General features: G+C 35.2%; 1 protein-coding gene across 1 annotated transcript in view; it reads left to right on the top strand.

The window, feature by feature from the left end:
• Positions 1–17,570, top strand: part of ADAMTS3 (ADAM metallopeptidase with thrombospondin type 1 motif 3) — a 291,139-nt gene that overhangs the window by 139,934 nt on the left and 133,635 nt on the right. The window contains exon 4 of the mRNA XM_030877826.3: positions 698–854. Coding sequence (XP_030733686.1) covers positions 698–854 — 157 coding nt within the window. The remainder of the gene's footprint in view (positions 1–697; positions 855–17,570) is intronic.

Below are 17,570 nucleotides of genomic sequence, written 5' to 3'. Positions count from 1 at the left end.
ACACTAGAGAGGTGGAAGGAAGTAACTGAATGTAAGATAACCTTTTCATGCAAAAGGATGAAACTTGAGAAGGAAAAATTATGTAAAATCATGAAATTAGATTAATATGGGACAAATGAGCTAGTTCTTCAAATTAATAAATATTAGAAATGCGGGGTTTCCAATGAAACTTAGGCTAACTAAGGACCGAAATAACTTGATGTAGTGAGTGCCCCGTGGAACTCATTCCTCTTATACCATAGTGACATGGCAGGAAGATGTAAATGAGTTACAGAAGATGTAGATACTTGACATGCATGGACAGAAGCTCCACAATGGGTTATTATGGGAAATCAGAGATGCTTCTTGAATTTATGTGCCCATAAGATTGTTTTAGAGATAAGATACTGAGTAGAATATATAAATGTACTTCTTTTAGTCTGACAAAATGTATAGATTGTATGATTTCCTTATTCTTATCCTATATAAAGCTCTTATTCTACCTTGTATGAATTTTTTATTCCTACCATAGATGAATTTCTGTCTTATATGAATAACTGATATTAATCATAGCTTAACCATTTTACATTTATAACCAAAAGTGGAAAGAAAACCCATTAGTTTTCAAAAATTATATTCTTGCCATTTAAAAACCTACTTGTGAGCTAAAGACGATAGATATTTCCTTTAACGTTAATACATTTTATGTTTTCTCTAGGCTGGAATGATAAAAGGTGATAATGATGAGTATTTCATTGAACCCTTGGAAAGAGGTAAGCAGATGGAGGAAGAAAAGGGAAGGATTCATGTTGTCTACAAGAGATCAGCAGTAGAACGGGCTCCCATAGATATGTCCCAAGACTTCCACTACAGAGGTAGGCATCTTTGATAATAATTAACTGTGATTCTAACATATATTGAAAACAACTCTCCCATCAATTAAGAGAATGTGACTGTCATGTGCTCTTATATAAAATGTGAAGGTAGCGAAATAAGTTTATGTTTATAAATCATGAAATATGGCTTGCCTGTTTTTAAATGTGTAAGAGGAATATATGTTACAGGTATTATTTTATTTCAGGGCATTATTGTATCCCCCAATTTGTTATTTATGACTTCTTTTAAATTTTCACATTAAAATGATCTTTTCTCTAGCTTGTGTTAAAATTTGAAAATATTTGTGTCTTCCAGAAGTATCTAAATTATGCATTATTAATATTACTTTAAAACTTTTGAAATGAGATATATTGACATGGCAAAGAATTATATTTTGTTTTAAGTCCAGCTGATAGATACATTTGAAAATAAGAATGCTATCTGACTTTGTCTATTTCGCAAAACTTTTTACAATATGGAAGAGACAATGAGTTGAATGATTCTGTCGAATTTTATTTTAAGGTAGACTGAACCACCAAAGTCAAGTGAATTATGGCACATGAAGGTTTTCTATTTTGGTTTTAATGAGATCTGAAAGTAACTTTGTATTAAAGAGATGTTTTTATAAGTTGGGTATAGAAGTTTTCTTTATGGAGAAGAAAGGAACTATGGGAATCCATGTTTTTTTTAACCAGATCTCAAAAAGTCTGTGCAGTTGACCCTTGACCAACTTTGGAGTTGGAGTGTCAGTCCTCCTTGCGCTGGAAAGTCCGTGTATTATTTATAGTCTGCCCGCCATATATGCGGGTCCTCAGCATCAGAGTTTCCACCTCTACAGAGTCAACCAATGCTGGCTTCAACTAACCGAGAATCAGCGGATCATGTAGTACTGTAGTATTTACTTTAGGAAAAAAACACGTATAAGTGGACCAAGGCAGTTCAAACCCCTGTTGTTCAAGGGTCAACTGTATTTTCTTTTGCCAGGCCAACTTTCTGAATGGAAGGCAATGGAAATTTCCCCTAGGGAAATGTCAGGGATACAGATAATCTTCTTAATTTAGCAGTTATCTGTCTTCTAGATTAATGATGTCTTTTGAAAGTTGTTACCTGGTTATTAGTCTGATTTAAGGGAAGCCACCAGCTTCCCTTAATATGTTGTATTAATTGGAATGGTACAATTTAAAGTACATTTAAAATTACCATGGTCTGACAGTGTTTTGAGAAATTTCTGGTTTGAAACAACAGGTGTGTATTAATAGATGCAGTACTGTGAAATGTGTGCCTATCCCAGAGGGTCACTGTGGTGTAATAGAAAGAGGATACACTTTGCAGTTAGATAGACATGTGTGAGCAATAGCTCTACAATATCAACTTATTAGATTAGTAGTTAACGTTTTTAAGCCTCCGTTTATCTGTGAATAGAAAACAAAAATATATCGTGCAAAAAATAAATTAAAATATATTGCGCAATTGTAATAAGTATTAGAACTAATATATGCAGATTGCTGAATGTAGCCCTCAGCAATAATAGTTGCCTAATCAATGTTACCTGTTGTTATTAATTATTGATATTAATTATCTTCTGCAAAAGATTTACATGTTGAGTTTTGTTAAAGTTGAATAGTTAGACATTGCTTGTCCTCGTGTTGTGAATACATTACCTTTAATTCTCATTTATAAGTATTTTCATATTTTAAAAATGTTATTCTAAATCAGAAGACTGGGTATGTCAAAAGATAGTAGGATACAGTACTTTTTCTGTAGTCTTGGTTGTTATATATTAACAATATCTAATATCTCTTGAGGCAACGGTCAAACATATTTTAGAAAACCATAGACCACATGTATGGAATGGTCTTAGAGGACTGGAAACCAGATTAGTGTCTATGACTCTCATCCTGTTTGCTCCGTCTGTCACACTACAGTTTCACCAAACTGTACCCTATTGCTCCATTTCAGTCCCTGAAGATAACTGTATCTATAAATATCAGCCCTTGGTACTTTCCAATAGTCTGATATTTATAGAGGAGGAGAGATTAATTTTTTTCTTGAAATCAGAAAATTGCAAGAAATATTATGTTTAAGACCTATTGCATTTTTAGATGCTAGATTAGGAGAAATAAGTTAGGAGTCAAGGTATGTATGTTTAAAAGAATTGGATGTAATTAAGATATTTTGGGACATTATTTTAGGAAATTATTAAAAATATAAATTCCAGTAGATCAGTATCAATATACTCCGATTATATGAGGAAATTTTAAGAATGCAGACTCTGAAGACTGAGTTTTTCAGTTGCAAATAGAAGATTACCTTATGGTAGAGGTAGGTCACAACCTAGAGTAATATATATTGGAAAGGTTTTCAACAGTCACGGGTCAAAGCAAAAGGGGTTCCTTTGTTAACTCTGTTATCTTAAAAGTGGAACCAAAATAAAATCATTCAGTTCTCTTAGAATATTCTGTGATAAACCTTAGTATGAGCTTAACAATTTTTATTTTCTTATTTATACAGTTCTGATTGAACTGAGTTGCTGGTGATATCAATTTACCTCCTTTTGAGAGTCTTAAAATGTAACTATATATTTTAAAAGTGTAAATATCCTCCTACATTAAATAGAGATTCAAATTTAGAACTTGAAGTACCATACTATAAAGTTTAAATTCTTTTTTTAACTTCTTGGTTATAGAACTGAGAGCCAAGCTTTTTCATGGCCTAAATACTTTCCAAGTGAAAATTAAGGATATATTTTTATAATGTTTTCCATCATTCTAAAATGTAAAATTAAACAGATTCCAGGATTAGAAAGGTATATTGATTTATAAATGACAACTATAGTACCATATAAAATAGTGCTTTTCTGGATCAGTATAGGATGTTATTTTAGGAGACATGAGGTCTCTCTTCAATGAGTTAGAAGAAGAGGAATAAAATACGTAAGACTTTGTTAGAAAGAGATGTATTTGAGGGCCATGGGCTTCATAAATTTCTCTAACAGAAAGTCAGGAGGAGTTTTAATCATAAGCAAGGCACTTCTATCAGTAGGGTCCCTGTAAGTAAATACTCTGCTGTTGTAATATCTTATGGAAAAACCCAAATGAACTTTTTGGCCAACCCAATGTTTTGCTAGTTGTCACACTGATTGCCTGGCCACATTTCTTGCTTTGTCATTTTATCAACTCAGAACTGCCATGCATTTGAGGTCTGTAATTTGTTGCAAGTGTTCTAAATTAAAACAAATTATTACCTGAACTAGGTGAGTAGTAGTGAGAAGGAGAGAAGGAGCCAAACTGGGTTGAGATTGAAGTAAAACTGATTGGGTTATTCGATAGAGTAGATGGGGGAAGAGAGAGAGAGAGATCAAGGATGACTCAGAATCCTAATCTGGAAGACTAGAGAATTCTCTTTCCAGAATTCAGGTGTTTCAAATGAGAAGTAGAAATAGGCTTGATGAAGGATGACAAGTGGCTATACTTTTGGATATATTACGTTCAAGGATCCATTGGGATAGTAAGTGAACTAAAAAAACTCATAGTGTATTTTCATAACCATGTCCCAGAGTCATTGCATGAGTGTCTTTATATACCTGTTGTAGTAGGAATGGGTAGAGGTTATCTTGGGAGTCAGGTGGCAGATATTGGCTCATGGATGCTTAGAATGTCTCTGCTTGCCTTCAACTCTCATTCCAAAATCTGTATCAGTGAGAATCAGAAAACGAACACTGCACAGGTTTGGGAGCCCATGAAAGATGTTTGCTACCTATCACTATAGGAGAGAAGACATTATGTCCTTAAAAAAACAACAAAATAAAAATAAGGCAAAAATTATGCTTCTACCATACTCAAGAGCCCTAAGTTATTCCACTTGACTAAATGCAAACCTGTATTTTGATTCCTTATCTTTAAGAATATTTATCTAATTTTCCAATAAAATTCAAAGCTTTGAATCTGTTGAGACAATATATTATATGGTACAATTCAACAACAACAAAAACAAAATCTCTCAACCATTCCCAAATATGGCACAGATTTTCTTTCCTTGACCCTTAAGGAATTTATATTGTTTTTCAAATGAGGAAAAATATGAATAGTGTTTTAAAACATATTGAACTTGTAAAATCATAAATAGGGCACTCTGCTGTAGAATTACTCTTTTAAGAATAACACCTAAAGCAATTTTACATTTGGCAATATAAATAATCTCTTCCAGTGCAGAACTGGCAGGTATTCACAACACATAGCGCAGCCAGGTTCTGGCAAAGAATACCATCCTTTTCATTTACAACAAATATAAACTTGGCATGCTTATGATAAAGAAATTTGTCTACTTCATCTTAGGGGAGAGTTGAATTTACTTCTTTTTCTGATTTCTGCTTTGGGAGTATGGAGATCACATTCATTCTTGGCATCTTTAGTTTGTACAAAATTATTTTATATTTTACTGATTTGAAATTTTATTTGGTAACGACATGGCTAATAAACTATCAGAGGGTCATAAAGTTCACCTCCACTGTTTAAATCAGTCATCGGTCTAAACTCAGATAAAAAACAAATGTACTTCTGATCATCTCTTAAGAATGTCTCCATTGTCATCAATAAGAAGTTTGCTTTAGGCAGTCTATTTTCTGGGGGTGGGAGGGGGACTGTACTTGTATGACATCATTCAGCTTTTCATATTTTTTTCTTAATCTCTGGGCCCTTAGGCTTCTCCCCTCAAATTACAAACTATTCATTCACCAGAAGCTTTGTGTTAAAGTAATTTTTGTAATTACTTCCTACCAGTGGGAAACAAGGAATAGTAAGCCTTTATCTCCTGGCTTCCTTTCAGGATTTTCATTTTCCTGCATGAACCCAAGTGCTTGTGTTGCTGGTGTGGTTGTCATGGCGCTGTGAAGGAGTGTCTTTGTCCCAGGTGGGAAACATGCACAAGTCAGAAATGATTTGGGAGTTGCTCCTGGTTGCCAGGGAATGAAACTATGAAACAAGAACTAGAATAATGGGAAGACTATTCCTTATTTTAGTGACGCTAGGAACTTCCTAGGCACAGAGCCCTTCCTTGATCTGTAGGCACATGAGTAGGTGCTATAGTCCTTTGTATTTGGAAGTTCTCATGACTTATACCCTAATCAAAGAGAAACATTGGTGGACATTGTAACCCACCAAAAGAAGAAAAAAAATCAAACGTGAAAAATTAATTTTAGCAGATGTTTTCTTATTAAATGAAGCAAGACACATAATACTACTAAATCATTAAGGTCTGTCAATAGCAAACATTATTTTAGGTAGATGTTAAATGATAAATTTTTCACAGAAGCACAGATTAGTTTATAATATAATCTAAATTTCAGCTATTTGTCAAGGCTACTCCCATTGGATTCATGCGGAAATACTAATCGTATTTATGGAATTCCTTTTCAGGTTGGTTTTGTATGTTTTATCATCTAGGTATTTATAATAATTATTGACAAAAGAAGGCAGTTGAATTATTATATAAAGTAATCAGGAAGCAGAGTGAAGATTAAAGGAGCTTTCAGATGTGAAACATGAAAGATAATATTCCCCTTACTAACATGTCTTCCTGGGCCTATTCTATTTCTTCATGAATAGGTACAATGAAAGGAGCATTTATACAGACCAGGATTAAAGTGTTACAAAATGTAACTCCGTATTTTTTCTAATAAGGTATTGAATATGGAAATACACAAATGGTATTGAGAATTCAGAGTTGCTGGATTACTATTTAGTTATTGATGTGGCATTAATGGAGAAAGAGAATTGTAAGGTTTCAGATATAGTGTCTGTGTGATTGGAGTGAAATTGAAAGCAGTTAATTTATCTTAGGGTATGAAGCTAATTCAGGTAACTTAGACCAAATGTTGATTTTTTAATTAAATGATTGCCTCTCAGAAGTAACTATATCAATTATTGAGTTATGAAAGAGCAGTTCATACCAAGAAAAACCTTTGTTAGTATTTAAAATGCATTTGCTCTTTCTGAATATAAAATATATCCTATTATCAAAATATGCTTTTTTTGTTGTTGGCTGTGTTGGATTGTTGCACGCGGGCTTTCTCTAGTTGTGGCGAGCAGGGGCTACTCTTCCTTGTGGTACACGGGTTTCTCATTGCAGTGGCTTCTCTTGTTGTGGAGCACGGGCTCTAGGCGCGTGGGCTTCAGTAGTTGTAGCACGTGGGCTCAGTAGTTGTGGCTCACGGGCTCCAGAGCACAGGCTTGGTAGTTTTGGTGCACGGGCTTAGTTGCTCCGCGGCTTGTGGGACCTTCCCAGACCAGGGCTTGAACCCGCGTTCCCTGAACTGGCAGGCGGATTCTTAACCACTGAGCCACCAGGGAAGCCCTCAAAATATACTTTTAATGTTTGGTTTCATTCATTTCAACTGCATTTGCTTATGAGGGATAGACCCTATTTTTAGTAAAATATTAAGTATGTTTTGACTCTGCACATGCCAAGTATTCCTGTTTAAACCCATTTTAAAGCCTGTGCTTATTTTCTTTACATGTACAATTTATAAACTTTCACGTTAGTAAATGGGTAGGAAGCATTTGTGTAAGGATTATTTGTGTAAGAATATTTCTGGAGGTTAAGTAATCTTTTGCTTCATCATTGTCATTGTTTTCTTTTTCCTGCTAAATCATGAGTCATTAACTTCAAATATAAAATTTATTTATATAGATCAATGCTATTTGCTTCCGATCATCTTCATTTGGTATTCTGCAAACAATTTTTGTTTATGTGTGCAGGGGCCCTTGCATCCCTGCAGGGTATTCAGGTGTGTTATTCTCAATCCTCTCTTTCTTTATAGGATCTTTTTATCCCTGTCTCGATGTGGGGAATCTTTCAGGTAGATGACGTAGAGAAATGGGACAATGGGAAAAAATAAGTGTAGCACAGAAATAATATTTTTATTTGAAAATTGTTTGAGATTAGATTATGGGGACTATGAATTAAAATGTGAGGGCTACACTCAGACCAAAATAAATGCTCCTTTAATGCATGGTTCTGCAAGGGGAGCTGAATACTTGGTTTTGTTCTTTCTAGACACCAGAAATTTTTATTCCAGTTTTCAGCTGTGATTCATCTGGTCTGAATATGTAAATTTAAAAATCCTTAATGGAAGTTCTTGAACTTGGGACTTTGTATATGATGGAAAGATTTATTTTAGGAATGATTGGAGCCATTTCCCTAAGTTTAATATATAATATATATATATACTATAAGGTTTACTGCAGATATGTAGTTATATACAGCATATTCTTAGATCACTTTACAGTACCTTACTAAATATCTGGAAAAAAATCTTGGACAAGAGGCATTGATTCAAATTGTTTTTCCATTTTTTTGTTTTCTGCTCATCATTCACAACTATTTTAACCACTTATATGCCGTTCCACATTAACTTGTTCTTTGATTCTGTGCTGAGATCTTTGTTCATTATTTCAGAGCTCTGATTAGTAATACCAAGCATCCTAAGATTTTGTGTATATTCTTGTCCAAAGGACAGTTTTTTTAGGCAATACCTGAGTATAAGCCAAAGCTCAAGGCTTATTTCTCTTGAGTGTGCTTTATAGATTTCTGTATGCTCTTTAAATGTTAAGAGTAAAGTCTGTGTGATACTAAAACGTTTTGCGTTCTAAATTCAGTCCTCTGTTTCAGCACATTGGCAGGTTTTGTTTTCACATTTTCCATTTTATCAGGACTTACCCCACGTACTAAGGGGATAAGAGCAATGTCTAAGCCCCTTTTGGTGAGACGAATGAGTGAAAAAGCAGATTCTTTTTATGTCCTGTGCTCCGTATGAATAAAATGTCACTGAACAGCCTTTTAGTAACAAGAAATTAAAATATTACAACAGCTTTTAAGTTTCTACATTCCCAGTTTTGGATGACATTTGTAGATAAAGTCAGTATAGCAATTTGATGCAAATAAACGTTGTCCTTCCTCATTCTCTAATGCTTGGGTTTGGCTTTCAAGTCTAGTGGGAAGTCCTAAGGAAATCACTGCTAGGTGTGGTAGATGCACCTCCCTATTTATGTTTAAAAGAGATACAATTAATTTAATCAGGTTAGATATGTTGTTTTTGTCTCTTCAACATCCTTCTCTCATCTGTGATAAGCCAACATTTGAAAAGTCAGCAGAAGCATATGTAGTTGTTATAGGGTTGCTATCATCTGAGTTCCACTGGGCATTTTAAAGACACTACCGCTCACTAGTTCTCTTCCTCTTAAATTTATGGAAGACATATTCTAACATCTTGTTATCTCAGACTTCTACAAATTATTAATGAACATTTATGGTATACATTAAGATTATTTTTATAGAGTTGAGATCTATAAGCTTTGATGTTGGACAAAATCACTATTACATTAACCACCCAGATTTTTATCCTTAAGTAAAATCCCAACCTTTTTGGACTTTTCATCTTTCCTAGTTATATGGCCCCAGTTATAATGAGACTCAGACTTCAACTCACAGTATCCACAAGCATGTCACTCGTCTCTGTTTCTTCCTTTTGTGACCTTATGACAACTTTGATAAAGCAACTCAAATAATCTGAATTATTCAAGTTTTGTATCCTGAATACAAATTAAGGAAATGGGAAGCCAAGAATTTACTTTCAGTAGTAGGAATTATGAAACTGGACCTTCCTTTTATTAATAGAAATGGTGACTTTGTAGCACATATTATTCTTTACAAATATTCACAGAGGGAAACAAATACAAAAACAGAAGAAAAAAAAAGCCCAGATATCCTAAATGTGAAACGCATCACATTTTGATTTAGTACAGAAGTTTTATATGTTAGCCAGTTTGCGGGCTTCTTTGGCTGGCTGAGTGGGCCTCACTGGGGTGATAGTCCTTGTCGGCCTGGCTGCTGCTAGCTCCACTGGCGTTCACTGCTGGCCCTTCTCAGCTTGACTCCAGTCTGCTCTCATGGGTGCAGCAGACCACCCTGAGTTCTGGCTAGGGCTCCTATTTCCCCAGCCCACGTGATCTGCCTGCAGCTTCTGTTGTGGGACCTCACTGATGCTGGTTCAGCAACCCTCTTAGACAGTCTCCCCAGGAAGGTCAGATACTGCTGTTCTTACAGCACCTGAACCAAGGGGACTCATGGCTTCCTTGACTGCAACTGGATCGATGTGCTAGCAAATGCAGTGTTCTCCTTCCAGAGTCCCCAGAATAGAGCAAGAAGACAGGCTTTGGCCCTTGGAGGTCCTCAGAGATCTGTATGTTTTAGCACCGTGTCCCTTCTCTTGAGACTTTGCCTCGAAGGAGAACTGGGAAGAAATCCGGATATCTGTCTCCTCATCCCAAAAGCAGTCCAAGATCAAAAGGGCCAAGGCTGCCTTTTTCTTCCTCTAATTAAACGCTTTTTCCTCACTACTCCAGCCTCATGATTAAGACTGACAATGGTCAGGACTTTTTCTCATAGGAGGAAAACACAAATAAAGAACAAACAAATAAAAAACCTCTGTATTCTGGCCTCCAGGCCTCGCATTGATATGTTACATGACAACTATGAGGATCTAGAAAATCCTTTCCCTTTTAGCCTACAGATCTCTGTTATTTTGAAAAATCTTATTTGAACTCCAGAAGTTGAATATTGAGTCTCTTTATATTCTTGATGCAACAATCCTAGTGTCCAACAGCCTCTTTCCTTTCCCTTCCCAACCTCCCACCTAGAGTTTGGGGATAATTAGCAAGTCATTTATGCACAAAGGCTGAGAAGATAATTATATTTTCCAAATATCATCCCCATTTCACAAATCAACCTATTTCTGGGATTCACATTGTTGTAGTTCCATATTGTTGTAGTTGCAGAAACCATATATATCAAGGGGTTGTTGAAAGGGCTCTTGTTAGAATCGTATCCCCTCTTATTGTATACATGTAATTTGGGGTGAAGAATGATAAGATGTCAAGTGCAAAATAGCAAAAAAACAGGGTTAAAATGGAATTAATGTCAGAAAAAATAAATTTTATCTTTATAACTTAAGTATACCTTACCTCATGATTTGTAATCTAAAACAAATCAACAGATACGGTTTTGACATCCCGAGTCACTAGAAGAACCTGAGAATTTTCAGTTTTCCAATGTCTGTATATCTAAATTTGGAGTTTTAATCCTACTTGACTGTTATTTTCTTTTTCCAGTTAATATCTGCAAATATGGAATTTTATCCCAGATTTTACAGGACTTTACTTGTGATTAAAAGAAGAAATCAAATTTCTTCTCTTTGTGAATATAGAATCCTGATATTTTATTTATGATATGATTAAAACAAGAAGTGATTTTTATGCAAATCAGAGAATAGTAGTATTAATACAGGCCTCAGGAGCCCATTTACTTACTTTTGCAGATTTTTCTAACTTTTTGTCCAGAGATAGAGTAATGGTATTGAAAGTGATAGAGGTACCATGTCCAATCCTCCTTCAGTACAAATAGGGAGGTCATCTGTTTTAGTCTTCTTCAATTCTTGGCAATAACAAAGGAAAAATTAATAAGAACAGTTATGAAGGCAGTCCCTTACCTTAGGTCCCCAGCTCCAGTAACTAAAGCTTAAAAAGAACAACTTAAATGCGCTAGACATTAGAAAAACTAATGGGAATGGGAAACTAGGTGCTCAGTGTTTAATCTGTTGAGAATACCCCTTATATTTCTAGGTATGGAGACAAAATATAAGTGATTATTTCAGAAAACATATTTTGATTGATATAAGGACATATTGCATTAGGATAGGATCACACACATTCTCTGTTCCACCCCCTTTGCATACATACTCTAACCCCACCTTAATGGCCATTCCTGTGAAAGGTATTTCAAAGCCAAAGGAATACAGTCCAACTGTGTTAAATTTCTTAGAGTAAAGTTAGCCAAGGATATCCTGTAAAAACAGACTCAAGCATTTGAATATGATCTCTTGAGCCAGTTTTAAAATTAGATCTTCAAACTGGGTCTTTAGAACACTAAAGATATCCAAAAATCTAAGCAGTGACTTTTTTTGTTGTTGTTACAAGACTATCTAACATGTATCTTTTAAACAATCTTTACTATTTCCTATCTCACAGAGAAGGAAAAAAAGCTCACATTTTTCAGCTAGTTCATAAGAAAACTAAAATATTTATCAGAGATGGAATGTGTCTACAGCTTATGCCTTCACAAAGTATGAAGACATAATGTGTAATTATCAATGATGAGTTTTAGGCAAACATCTAGTGTATTATTGATATAAATATATTATTTTTATTTGTTTATTGGGTACTTAACATATGCTCTCCCATAGAGTATAGTGTACTTCCATAAAGATTGATAAAGAAACATAACAACTAAATTAAACCATTACACAATTAGCCTTATAATGACTGATCTAGAAAGCATATTATGAGACTTTAGAAATATCATTGAAGGCTGGAGTGTTTGAGGGACTTCAGGTAGATAGTGAAGGATGCCTGGATGCAACGACTGGGAAGAAAGGAAGACATTCCTAAGGAAGCAAGACAAAAATTCAGGTAGAGACATAGTGGTGATACTATGATGATGATATTATTATTAATAACTATTAATAACTAAAAGTAGAAAAGGCACAAATATAAACCATGTTACCTCAAGGGATTTTTGTTTGTTTTTTACATAATGACTAATTTAAGCTGATTGAGTCAATGTCTTAGCTGCTATTGATGTGGTAAAATTTTTTTTTCTTTTTGAATTTTATTTATTTATTTTATACAGTAGGTTCTTATTAGTTATCTATTTTATACATATTAGTGTATACATGTCAGTGCCAATCTCCCAGTTCATCCCACCCGCCCTCCACCACCCCGCTTTCCCCCCTTGGTAGATTTCTTTCTTTTCTTTAGTATAGGTTTAGCCCAGAGGCTTACCATTGAGTACCTTTGTGACCTATATCAAGTTACTTAACCTATCAGAGACTCTGTTTCCTTATCCGTCAACAAAGCAGAGAAAATAATAGTACTTCCTTCAAAGGGTTGTCTTTGGATTTATCTGTAAAGCACTTGATTTTAGTTCCTGGCATGTACTAAACACTCAATGAAAGTTACCTCTTACTACTCTTTTATCATAACTACACTTTCCCTTTGTGGTACTTTTATAATCTTATAAGAACCACCAGCTATCTTTCTTTGAACGTGTGGTTTGTTATATGCTTTCATCACAGCATCACTTTTGTTTTTCTCCCTTTGGTGTCATGCAGATTCTCACTCTTGTGTTTTACTTTCAGCTTCTAGGAAATTGCTCTCCTATAGAGTTTTCTGGATTATGGAAATGTTCTACCGCAGTGCTATCCAATATCCAGTAACCACTAGGCATATGTAGCAATTGAGATGTGACTAGTGCAACTAAAGAACTGAATTTTTTGTTTTACTTAATTTTAAATTAATTTAAATGTAAAGAGCCAAGCCAAGGATTTGCACCATGGTATATATCTTCTTGATGGTTTTCAAAATTCTTTCATGTGCCTTATTTCATTTGATTCTCCCAAGAATTATGTGACATAGAATAGGTGGGATTACCCCAAATTTTCTTGTTTGCTCAACATTGCTTATTCAAGGTCTAGCACAAGGACCAGCACAGAGCAGATCTTCAATAAATATTGATTGAATGAATAAGTGATTGATTCTGATACTCAGAAATGTTAAGTACCTTGCCCAAGGAAAATTATTAAAAATGTTTTTCCACACTCTTAATTTGATGAAAAAGTGCAGGTTTTCCAGGTACTTTTTAAACTGAACAAAACGAGCTTTCAACTGACATTTGTCAGGAAGGTCAAAAATGAAATTCTCTGTAAGACTCACAGTGTCAAAATTTCTCTGGAATTCACAGGAGAAAATTCCAAGGAAGATAATCCAGAAAGAGCACTTATCACCTCAGATGTCTGTTTATCAGACCCAGACTATGTGATGCAGTCCCCTGTTGATGGTCTGAGGGGACTTCCTTACCTAGTCTGAGTGTCTGAGGGTGGCTGTTGAATGGGAATCAGGAAGGAGGCGCACAGCACAGAAGAGATTGTGGGGTGCTCCAGATTTATGATGTAGAGCTTGTTTACTAAGTCACCATGGCAGCTGCCACACATTTCATTTCTCATTCTAAAGGCATTTTTCATCTTTATGAATTTCCATAAAGATGCTTATGGGTTTTAAGTGGGAGATGCAAAGAGTGTACAGTTGGACAGTATAGGTCTCCTCTGTCTTCATAAATACTTGGCTGGAATTTGGGCCCTTTTGCCCCTTCGTAGATACTTTTTTCCATCACCATCATTGCCAAATTTCTGTGAAGAATGTATCTTCTTTAACTCCCTTCTTATCACTTAGTCTCTTATCCAGCTCCACCTCAGCTTGGCTCTCAACCTCAGCATTTTACATAAATAGTTTTCCCCAGATACTGAAAGACACTTAAACATTTCAACAGATTTTTTTTTTCTTAGAGCTCATTCTCTTGGGCCTCTCATGACGTTTGGTAGCATATTGTTTCTTTAGGTTTTCTGTTCTCTTGGCTTCTGTCACACTCACTGTAGCCTTCCTGTCTCTGATCAGTTATTTGGGTATCTTTCCTTTTCTGATTATTTAGTAGTGCATTTCCCCTCTATTCAGTTTTATCCTACATGGTTTCAAAAGAGATACTCTTTTTTATGGTGTCCAGTATCATCTTTACCAAATATCCATAAATCTTTCTGGTATGGCTTTTGGAGCCTGACAAACCTGGGTTCAGACAGTAGCTCTGCTGCCGATGAGCACTTTGACCTTAGGTACTTTGGACAACTTCTCCAGATACCATTACTTCATCATGAAAATTTCGACCACCTTAAGATGCTGTTGGTGACGTACTGCCCTATATGATGGGCAGTCGGCACATAATCTCTCTCACATCTTTCGCTGTCCTTTCTTACCACTGCCAAAACAATAGTTTGTATCCTTTTCTCATATTTCTTTCAGGAAAGGTCAGTTAATGCCAGATTACAGAGACCTTATTTTACAAATTAAAACAACAACAACAACAACCCCCCAGTGTACTCACAGAAGCAATATAGTTTTGTGATATGTATTTTAGAAGATGCGTCTTCCATCCACATGGAGTATAGAATAGAGGAGTGACAGGACGGAGGCAGCTTGGCAGTTACTGGAGTAATCCAGGTGATGAAAGCATCCAGTATGTCTACTCCAACATGAAAAGGGAAGAGTGGATGGAGTTGAATGCATTTTAAGAAGCAGAGCAAAACATTTTCATAGGGCCACTTTCATGTGAGGCTATTTGTGATCATTATAGTCATTACGTTTTTTAACTTAAAAAATTTTTAAGTAACATGCAGAACAGAATGCCTTATGCCATCCCTGACTCCCACTCAATCTCTGAGCAGAGTATTCAGGGATGGGGCAGAGATCAGGGTTCTCTGTTATATGTATTACTTAGTTTTTAATTAATATACAAAAAAAATCTTAAAAATTTAACCATGAAATAATTATAAATATTCCCACACAGTGTGCTTCAAAAGTAATGTCACGTGTTCATTTTTGTAAGAAGCAAAAAAAGAGATTTTTGTGCCTGGTTAGATATAGATTGGGGAGAGACATCTAATGTAGTTAGATAGACTACCTTATTGCATCCCTTGTTTGTTATTATTTCTGTCAACTTGTACTCTTTTCTGTTTTTGAGTATCTTCTTGTCACCTCTATTTAGTGTTCATTATCCAGCTCAAGGGTCATTTTTCAATGAAAGTGATTTTTTCTTTCTTCCCTGAAATTCCATAGTCCTTAAAAGTTCATTTTTACACTTTGCCATATACCATCTTATGATATGTATTATTTCCTTAATTTATTAGAATCTGGTTTTCAGCCCCTGCTATTTCATTTATTTTCTGAATAAATAACAAAACTCTTTAATGATAAACTATGCTGCTACATTTTGCTTTTTACTCACCTTACCTCTCTGTGACATTAGACTCACCCTTTGGCTTTCATGCCTGGAGTCTTGGATTTACTTCTTAGCCTCCTTCCTTGATAATTTTTCTTCTTTCCATCCTTTTCATGCAAGTCTTCCTTAAGATTTTTGTCCTCTTCTTCTCTCGCGTTTTTGTACCATTGGTGATCTGTGGGAGAATTACATGGTGGTGTATATCGTCCACATTCCGCTTGAACTCCAAGACTGTATATTCAACCACTTTTTAGCCACCTGCACTTGGATATCCCACAAAGACCTCTGCTCACCATGGCCAACACTGAACTTGTCTCTAACCATCAACCAATTCCTAAACTGCTCCTTGATTCTCCTATTAGATTTTAGTCTTAGTGAATGGTTCTGGCATCTACCCGGTTAACCCTCTGATTTTCGTATCCTTTATCTAGTTGGCAAGAAAGACCCACAAATTATACACCCAGAAAGCTCTCAAGATAGCCCCTTCAGTCTCCTTTGTTTCTACTTTTGTTCAGAACCTAGTGTTTTGTTTTGAATACTGCAGCTGTCCCCTAACTATTCTCCTATTTCTAAACTCCCTCTAGTCCATTTAGAGATACAGTGTTACCAAACTTTGTGGATTATGTGCCCACACCACTGTGTGTGTGCGTGTGTGTGTGTGTGTACATACACACAAATGTATTACTATAGTTTATACATTATAGAACATATGTATCATATTATAAGACATTCACAGAGATAGAAATTATAAAAAATATAACAAAGATAACTTTGGTAGAAGTTTATTTTTTTCTCCATATTCCAATAACTATTTTTACATATCTCTGTAATGTAAGTGTCCTGATATCTTGCTTTGGAGATTGCTGCTTTTGATTGAAAATTTGGTGACCTTTGTGAACTGAAATACTTAAAAATCATTATGTAGTCTAAAACTTGTAAGTCATTCCCCGTTCCTTACTAGATAAAATATAAATATTTTAGCGTTGTCCTCGGACACCTGGAACCTATTTATCTATTTTCTCTCTCTTGCTGCTCATCAGTGACTCCCACTCCCCACTAACACTCTTTACTTTGAACGTTACCGAACTCTAAATTCCATAAATACACATTTTCTCCCACTTTGCCCTCTTGTTTGTCCTTATATATGGGAGACTGCATATCTCTTTCTTTTAGAATTATGGAATGTGTCTTTATATTAAGCTTTACCTGGTAAACCTAGACCATCTTTTTGAGAAGAGAGTAAATGTCTGCCTTGATTTCGTAGGATCTGAAAGGTGGATAATAATATTTGCCTCATATCTGAGGACTAAAGGAGATAATTAACTTCATCCTGTAGCACACAACATGGTTGGGCTATTTTAATTCATATCCATCTCTTATTTTCATCTAACCTCATCCAACAATCTCTTTTGAGACTAAAGACTACAATTTTATCTTCCTTCAAGTTTCTTATTTATAATAATTTAAGGGAGATCTACTTTTTTCATAACTTAGCATTGTATATGGTTGAAGAAGAGCCTACCATTAAGACAGAGATCAGAGGAGGGAAGTAGAAAATGCTTTGAGAAGATGCTCAGTCTCTTAAGAAAGTCATTGTTCTACAGAAATACTTCCAAAAAGAGCTGGACAAAATTTTTTTTCTACATAATTGTACTCTGTAAAGCAGAGTTTCTTAGTCTGCAAGGGCATCAAGAGGTCTAAAAACTCCTTGAATTTAATTTTATATTTATGTGCATATTTGTGTGGTCCCTTCTCTCCCAGAGAGGTTTCATATCTTG

This window comes from Globicephala melas, chromosome 5 (assembly GCF_963455315.2).
Source record: "Globicephala melas chromosome 5, mGloMel1.2, whole genome shotgun sequence".
NCBI classification, from domain to species: domain Eukaryota; kingdom Metazoa; phylum Chordata; class Mammalia; order Artiodactyla; family Delphinidae; genus Globicephala; species Globicephala melas.
This window is presented reverse-complemented; position numbering and strand designations above follow the sequence as displayed.